This window comes from Letharia columbiana (genome assembly GCF_014066305.1).
Source record: "Letharia columbiana isolate WasteWater2 chromosome Unknown Sc0000051_s0, whole genome shotgun sequence".
NCBI lineage: Eukaryota > Fungi > Ascomycota > Lecanoromycetes > Lecanorales > Parmeliaceae > Letharia > Letharia columbiana.
The window spans coordinates 263,884-272,505 of record NW_023501095.1 but is presented as its reverse complement, the minus strand read 5'-3'; the positions used below and the strand labels follow the sequence as shown (position 1 = coordinate 272,505).

General features: G+C 51.2%; 2 protein-coding genes across 2 annotated transcripts; one reads left to right on the top strand and one right to left on the bottom strand.

Annotated features, from left to right (window-relative positions):
- Positions 1-333: 333 nt before the first annotated feature.
- On the bottom strand, positions 334-5,097 carry HO173_010678 (uncharacterized protein; the record flags this gene model as incomplete). The annotated part of the gene is made up of 3 exons (XM_037312563.1): positions 334-1,103; positions 1,179-3,316; positions 3,368-5,097. The coding sequence occupies 3 exons, from the start codon at positions 5,095-5,097 to the stop codon at positions 334-336; spliced, it is 4,638 nt and encodes a 1,545-aa protein (XP_037160611.1).
- A 717-nt stretch (positions 5,098-5,814) lies between these two features.
- On the top strand, positions 5,815-8,249 carry HO173_010677 (uncharacterized protein; the record flags this gene model as incomplete). The annotated part of the gene is made up of 6 exons (XM_037312562.1): positions 5,815-5,957; positions 6,025-6,033; positions 6,091-6,301; positions 6,554-7,853; positions 7,914-8,059; positions 8,124-8,249. The coding sequence occupies 6 exons, from the start codon at positions 5,815-5,817 to the stop codon at positions 8,247-8,249; spliced, it is 1,935 nt and encodes a 644-aa protein (XP_037160610.1).
- Positions 8,250-8,622: the final 373 nt, after the last annotated feature.

Here is an 8,622-nt window from a genome sequence, read left to right as displayed (position 1 = left end):
ACGATTTGCTCCCAGTGAGTCCCACCGCTAAACTTCAGATCCCCGTACAAGTCCCGTCGAAGCCTCATTATCGGATCGTAGAGCTATTACCGTCCGGCAAGAATGCTTAGGGTGCCGAAAGCCGACTGGGGAATTCTCTTGGTTGATAGCTAGCCTGGGAGGTAGGTGCGTGAGATTGCAGTGGCCAAAGGGATACAAGAAAAGTCATAAATATGCTTTCCGCCTTAAGTGACGTGGCTGTGAGCTAACATGAAACGCGACAATACTTCGAATTCCGCAAAAGTCCCGACCAGCCATCCAGTCTACATTCAGCATGCCCCCCCGCCGCCTTCCTTATCGTCTCCTCGTGAAGAAATAATGCTCGAGATCGCAATCGTCCTCCCCAGCGAAGATCTCCATCTTCTGCTTCAACTGACCTTTATCCTTATCCTTATCGATCACCTCTTCCGCATTGCTGGCGCCCCATCCCCCTAGATCTTTCTCCACGTCTACATAAAACCCGATGGGCGGGGAGACAGTGTCGGGGAGACCTTGAATGGTGTCGTGTTCGTTCGGAGCATCTTCAGGTGTGGTATTGTTCTTGTCGTCATCAGTGTCTGGATTACACGCCCAGCTTCCTATAATGATGAGCGCGTGGGTGGTGTTAGGTTGGGGTGGGTAGTAGTGCACTGAGCGAGAGCGAGCTGATTCGGGGAGGAGGATCGGGAGTCTGGGGACGGAGACGGCGTTGTATTCGGCAGTTGGAACATCCGGGGCTGGTGGGAATAGGTCGACGCGCACTACCGTGAGTTGGTTTGAATCGCTGCTGCTGGAGAGATAGACTTCCTTCTCAGCCCAGGTCACTTCGACAGGCATTCTGGTAGGGCAGAGAGAGGTGGTGCTTCCAAGAACGGTCTTGACGCGGTGGATGAGGGTTGGCGGGCTTCGGGTTGTTTTCCGGGTTGAAAGTCGGTGGGTGGAGATAAAGGCGGAGAGGGCCAGATGTGGTTTGGTGCCAGCTTTTATTTCAGATCTGGATTGCTTCATTTGTTGCGCTTCAAGGGAGGCGATGTGCAGGTATTTGCAACAGGGGGAGAAGTGGAATTTCATAAAGACGTGGCGGGCTTGATGAATAAGTCAGTAGGCACGTCCATTGAAGCTCGGACTTTCATAAGGTACGAGGGAATAGGAAGGCCTACTTTTGCGCGTTGTGGTTCTGGCTCTCCTGATGAAGTAAGACTTTCCTTCAAGGTCTGCGAATAGAACATCGCCTCCATAGAGCGGCCATACCACGAGCGGCTTTTTCGGATGGATCGCCGGCGGAGAATCGTAGAGCATGACAGGCAGCTGATGCGTAAAGGTGAAAATCTGGGTTGGTGGAGCGGTAGCAAGGTCATAAACTGTGAGTACGCCTTGTTGTACCTTGGCATCACGTTTCCTGTCCTGTCTCGAATACGCCATACGCCTGACTAGCCTCTCTTCGTCATCGCTATCAAAGTGAAGGTCTTCCTCCTGATTGTTGTCGCTGCTCCAGTCAGATTCATAATCTCCGTCATAAGACTCTTCTTCAGATCCGCAGTCAAAATCAACGTCTCCACCGTCGCTGTCGGATTCTTCGTATAATTGACCATAGCTATTGACAGCAGTGTCAGAAGCGGCGTCATCTTTTGGGGTCTCACTTTCCTCGTCGGTGTCTACATCCGCTTCGCTGGAATTGGAGCTAGACTCATCTGATGAGGTCAAGGGGTTGCCTAGCTCATCGATCTCGGTAGATCCCTCGCTCCAGCTCTCTTCGGCCGAATTCCATCCTGATACCTCTTCCGAAGAATTGGACGAGTCACTGTCATTCTCTTCCTTTTCGCTGGAATCTTTTCCTTTCGCAGGAGAGGTGTCCGAAGCGTGGTTGCTTTTAGAAGGTTCGCGCGAGCAATGCCGGCACTGTGTGGCGCTCAGATCCTTGCCAAAACTCTTGTCTGTGAGTGGGTTGCCTGTACTTTCGAGTGCTTTCACCGTTGGTTGGTCCGCTTTAGCCGCCGCACGACCACGAGGTTCCGTGCTCGCTGGCATCTTTCGTCTTGACGCTACAATTAGAAGCGAATCTCGGCTTGTGATGTCTTCAAAGCAGGCATTTGGATGTTCAAATACTATGTCCAAGCCATCAATTGCGTGGTACTCGCCTCCGCTGTTCACAGAAAACATCTGAGATCCGATCCGCAGAAAATGAAGGTCGGGGGTGAAGGATATTGATTTTAAGTCAGCATCGGCCCACCTTTTTTGATCGAGGCTTGCTGAGATAGTGGTATTAACTTCGAGTAGTGCGGGTACTTCTCGGTCAGGCAAGTTCCAAGTCTTGTGATGGAAGGTGAAGTCTGCTGCATCTGCGGGTTCGCCTGACGGCTGGAATACAACAAGTTTGCTACCATTCTGAGATATGGCCTCATGATATGGCATTTTTCCTGATCCACCGTCGCCTTCATCGCACAACATGAAGCTGGTGTACCGGCCAGAGTTCCGCGAGAGGAAGTTTCGAGGACCTAGTGCGCCCCATAGACAGCGGTCGAGCTCCCCTGCAAGCTGCTTTACGGCCGAATGAGGGTAGCAGCGCGGTTCCTCGCAATTTGCGCAGTCGAGCAGATTGTGCCATTCGCTTATGTAGCTTCGATAGTTCTTGGCGAACTGGGAGTAGCCGTCCGAGTCGTGGCTTGCGAACCATTTTGGGAAGACACGCTTGGTGAACTTGTGATTGGGAGAGCAGCAACTGGTAGTATAGAGGTCAAAATGGCCCTGGACGAAAAGGCTTTGAAGTTGGATCGTCGATTGGAAGTTCGAGGATGTGAGGAAGTCTTCAATCTTTTGACGAAGCTCCGGTGTCTCTTCGACGTGGTCAAAATGCTTGTCCCAGTACTTCGCGGAATAGGTAACCAGATGATGGTCTTTTATGTTATCTTTGAAGGTCGTCAACCATTGTCCCGCATCTCTCGTCAGAAGTTGCGCATATTTGTTCTGCGATAAGTAGAGAAGACATGCGTTAGCGATTGTGAGCTCAGATATTGAGTGTATGGTGGGGCTTGGCGATTCTTGCTGGAAGATACTCTGATTGCGTATCAGGAAGTCCCTGACTGTGCTGTGGAAGAGAAAGCAGAAACGCTCTCCTTGGTTCTCAGGGTCTGATTGCGTTTCAATGAGTGGTGCAAAAATCTTCTCGACAGCCTGTCGCCAGGGAATGTTGCGATTCTGCAATGACCTAGGATTCTCTGAAGAAATTATACCGATAGCTTCTCTTAATTCGGTCAACCGAAGACGCCGCCTAGCGAACGTAATCAAAGAGAAGATTTTGCTAAACTAGTAAGCACGCTGAGAGAAAACACAAACAGAAAAAGAGTCTAACCTGGCCAACTCCCGCTCCCGCTTTTCATATCGAGCAATGATACGTCTGTAGTACGCATCGAGATCTTTTGGCAGACCTTCCTTGATGAACAACTCCATCTCGTCGAAGCTGCTCACCTCGTTCTCGATGGTCTTCAGCATCAGAGTTGCCCAAAGGAAATTTCCATCGGCACGTTGCTTCAGCTCGCTCAGTATCCACGTTCGGGTATCCTGGTCTACCTCGGGATTGCAGATTCCTGGTACCTTTAGGGAAATGTGCTCGTCGACTGCGACCCTGATTTGCTCTTTAACATTCAGAACCAGATGACTCTCTAGGTATTGCCGGATGATAGGCCTGTCTTGGGAACTATACCAGACTCGTACGGTCTTTGCGGAAGTCTCCGCTAAAAGATTGACAAACTCCACGATCTTACTAGCTTCTTTCCATCTAGCCACAGTGCACTCCTCATCTAGGCCATCGAGGAAGATGTAGACTTTAGGGAGCTTACCAACGAGAATCCGCATGAACTCGAACACGTTGATCAAATCGGCACTACTCTTTTGGGACGTTATTTGTAAATCTTCCGGAACATCTTGATTCAGGAGCCAGTAACGTTCGAAAAGTTGAGTGGCCAGGTTTCGGGCGGTGACGATGGCTGTATGCTCGTTGTCGAATTCATAGAAATGAAGACACTGAGCTTGGGTGTCGCCCAGATTTCTTACGTATTCGATGGCATGGGAACACAACACGCTCTTGCCGGAACCAGGCCCGGCAAATAGCCAAAGAATTGGCTTAGAAGATGTCCCTTTGATCCAGTCTTGGAAGTGCGAGTCCTCGAAGAGCCACTCACATGTCGGAGATCCGGTTGCGTGCCGGTTGACATCGAGGTTATTGCGGTGCCTATGTAAGGTGGATTCGTTGATGGTTTGACCGCCAAGCCAGGACCGAATGCGGTCACTCTGCATTTGCCTTCTCCAAGCAGACCCATCATCTCGCTCTTTTCTATTTTCGCATCTCTCAAGGCTAGCCTCCATGCGTTCTGTCCCGGCGTACTGCCCTTCTATTATCGCCGCAACCTTGTCAATCTGGTCGGCATCTTCTTTCAAGTCATCGACAATGTCCTGCAATTTCTTTATACTGAAAGATGTAGATGCTCGCAACAAGGCATTGAGACCGCACCGGCTGCACTCCTTATCCACTCTGGACCAGAACCTGAAGACATTCTTGTACGAGCTGAACAAGAGCTCCTGCATGTCCAGAGACTGGCCGTAGAGCTCATCGTATAAAGTTAATCGCCGCAGCTGCGCTGATAGGGACAGCACTTCGGCCTTGATCTTGTCGATGAGGTCAATGAAGCGACTCAAACCATCGATCGCGACCTTCAAAACACCCCAGAGGACGCATCCCGGTGTCGGATCGGCCTGCGACAGGGTGTCGACGACGCCGTAATAGTCCTTCAGTACCGCGACAACCGGGCCTAGAACTCTCTTCATGATTTTTATGGACGGCTTCTGGGCATGTCTCGTCTCTATTTGGCGAAGAGATTCCTGTATGTCTTCCGGCGTTGGAGGGTTATTGAGATCAAGACGAGCCAGCATTGACCTCTTGCTCTTCTTTTCCGGTAGATTGCGAATGTACTCGTAAAAAGCATGCTCGAAACCGGATGGGGTCCTATCGTTTGACTGATTAGTATAATCGATTGCCTCTTCAAGGAAGTGAGCCGGATACCTTAGCTCTTTCATGGCACCCATGCTTGGTAGCTATTGGACTGTTACGGGGAAAATGTTGAAGCAGTCCTCAGATAGCCTTCTTGAAGAGCACCAAGGGTTACTCAAATATATTTCTTTCCATTCGGCTTGGGCAGTGTGGAAGTGAGCTTGATACTCATATTGGGCGAGTTACGGGTGACAAGCCACACAGAAGCAGCGGTGAGATTATTCTTCTAGTGTCAACGAGCTGAGATAAACTGGAAAGTAAGTGGGCATTTGATATTTCGACCGGGCGTGCTGATTGGTCAGAAGGGCAAAGTCCGCCGGGGGGCTGAGCAAACTTTATTTGTAGGCAAACACTCAGATGTTTAGTGAACGCTCAAGCGCCTCTAGATTGGCCTATATTGGTCGCCTGATAATGTAAAGTCAATATTTTACAAGCCATTCTAACTCCATCTAGACATATAAGCTGCGCGCGAGCCGCAGCTGAGCAGCGGAAAAAAGCAAGCGATATTAAGTTATTAACGGCGGACGGCGGACCTCAGCCACACGGTCGGTAAGGGTCTGCGCATAAGCTCGCATTGGCTTTTGCCAGCTGATATAACATCGTTTGCCGTCCAAAGCTTCCATACTCTCCCAATATTGCTCCAGTGTCCGAATGCAAAGAAGAGCGACAATATTGTCGCTCAGAGCCTAGCACCCGGGGAAGCCTTCCGCGAATAACTCGACACGAGAGAAGGGCAATCCCGCTTTGCAGCCATGGGTGAGATCGCAGTCGACGGCGGCGAAAAGGATGTCAAGAAAGAGGTGCAAGTGAGGGTGACAAGTGTGAAGGAAGATGAGAAGGACAAGGCAGAGTCAGGGAAGCCAGTTCCAAACCGCATATTGCGATACGCCGAAGTGTGAGTCTGGTTCGCTCGCGATTCGGGTTACACGTCCCTGGAATTCTACTGACACCTTGCTTCACAGATTCGATTTGTAAGCTTCTCTGGAGACTTTGCCAGGAAATCGTGCCCCCAATACTGACCCCATCAGGCGCACATACACCACAAAGCTTGTCAAGTCCGGCAAACCAGACAAGAAGCTCGACAGGAAGAAGCCCGTCTTGGTCGAAAGACGCATTATCAACCACAAAGGCCAGCATACCCACACCGAGGTCGATGTCAAAAGCCCAGCCCTACGTGATGTTCTTATCGAGATGAACAAAGATGTGGAGGGTCTATCGCTCCTGAAGGAGCCTCCATTTGTAAGTCACTCTGTATCTTGACGAGCTGGATTGCCACTTCTCCGGGCAAATTGCCTGTCAGCCGTCATGGAATGCTGCAGCTATCGACACGGGAACTTGCAATACATGCAAGTAGGGTAGCAAATGCACCAGGATCGTCCATTCAATCCAACAACTTCTATGTTTTGGAGAATCGAATGCTGGCTTTCTAGGCTACTGTACCTACTGAAGTAGAATCTCCTTACTTTGCTAATATTTCTGCGGAACATCTAGGCTGATCCAAGCCTCTTCTTCCATTCTCGATTCGCCCTGAAAGACCGGCTATCACTCGAAGAAAAAAACGAATCTGCGGATTTATCCCTCGTCGCTGACCTCTCTGTTGCCCTGCAATACGTTGAAGAGCAGCACGGAAGCAACATCGCCAGCTTGGGAAATATGCTGCCCGCCAATGAGGTCACGTGGTCACTACTCTGGGCTTTATTTACGCCCAATTGCATGATGTACCATTTCTACCAATACACCGAACAACCTCAGGTATTATTGATGCGTCGCATCCGACAGCGTTTCCGAAAAGATGGCACACCCTACTGGCATGTCATGTGCGACATGATCGCAGACGACGGGCTCAAATTCGGATATACCAAAGATCTTGGCATAGCCAGCCGACCCGATCTCCACTCCGACCTGGAGATCGACCAGTACGATGGCGCGAGAAGAATCCAGGATCTCATCGTACATCCTCTGGAATATGCGCCGAACCCGGGGCAAATCCGGAAAGAGGTGACTGAACGAGGCAAGAAGTACGCACGTATGATTGGCAACACATATTGGGAGACCAGCGGGCCAGCCATGCGAGAAACGATGAACGACCGCTACGAGGTAAACCGCTTCAAATTCAGCACCCACGGCCGCGCAATGATCGACACTGCCTCCTTCCGCACGTACAACCCAAACTGGGCTTGCATTCCAACCGTGCAGTCGACGCTCGACAGAACGCAACTCTCAGACGACCAACATCTTATCTGTGCGCCTTTCGTGGGTGGCTTTGGGTTCGGTGACAAGAAATGGGGCGGGTTCCCCGTCTCTCGCTTGCAAGAAGTCGTCTGGAGCGACGAGCCATTCCATTCGCTCGTCATTGGTGCGAAGCAGAAGACTCTAATCCATTCGCTTGTCAAGCAGCATTCCTCCAAAGGTACCGGCTACGACGATGTCATTCAAGGGAAAGGTCTCGGTCTCATCGGTCTCCTGAGTGGTCGTCCTGGATGTGGTAAGACCTTGACGGCAGAAGCTGTCGCGGAAGTGACCAAGAGGCCATTGTATGCCGTTAGCGCTGGCGAATTGGGTACTGATGTGGAAAAAGTGGACAAGCAGTTGACCCTGATCCTAGAATTATCGCATCGATGGTCCGCTGTGCTGCTACTAGACGAAGCGGACGTATTTCTCCAGGAGCGCGACACCAAAGATGTGGCTCGAAACGCTCTAGTCTCGATTTTCTTACGGCAACTGGAGTACTTTCAAGGGATATTGATTCTCACCACCAATCGCATTGGGGACTGCGATCCGGCTTTCGAGAGTGAGTACCTTCCATTGCACTTTCGGCAACCATTGTGGACTGACAGCTACGCTCATCCAGGTCGTATCCACTTCTCCATCCACTACCCGGACCTCGACGTCGCCGCGCGGCGGACCATCTGGAAAATGTTCATCGAGCGAGCCGACGGGCTTATCACCTACCCGGAGGTATCGAAGCTCGCCGAACACGTCATGAATGGGCGCCAAGTACGTTACCCTTTATCGCCGCCGAGCATCCCCACAAAAGATAGACACTGACCATGCTCAACAGATCAAACACGCCGTCGGGAGCGCGCGAAGCATTGCGCGCGAGCAGAACCAACGATTAGACGTCAAGCATATAGACTCCGTGCTCGAGGTCGTCGAGGCATGGAATGTTGCCAAAGCGCTGAAATAGAAGCCAGAAGTAGCACTCAGTAGAACATAGCGTTACGATATCATCTCGTCGTGCAAGACTGCGCCTGAAATCCCCTTGCTCCATCATCGTTCGATACATAGGCCTCGAGCCCGGTCACCGATGCTCAAGAAGCCTGTGCCACCCTGCAAAACCGCCACCCATGCCCGTAGGACCGACCGTAGAAGACTCCCACCTCGCTGCACATGCAGCAGATCCGTGTAAAAGTCCACCGCTTCCATAGCTCCCAAGGTTGCTGCATAAGCCCATGATCCCGGGCCCAGAAAACACAGGCCAACGTACCTCATCCAACCCCATCTCTTAACGCACCATGACAATTTCCCAACGATGAAACATCCTGCCTGCCTGCCTGCCT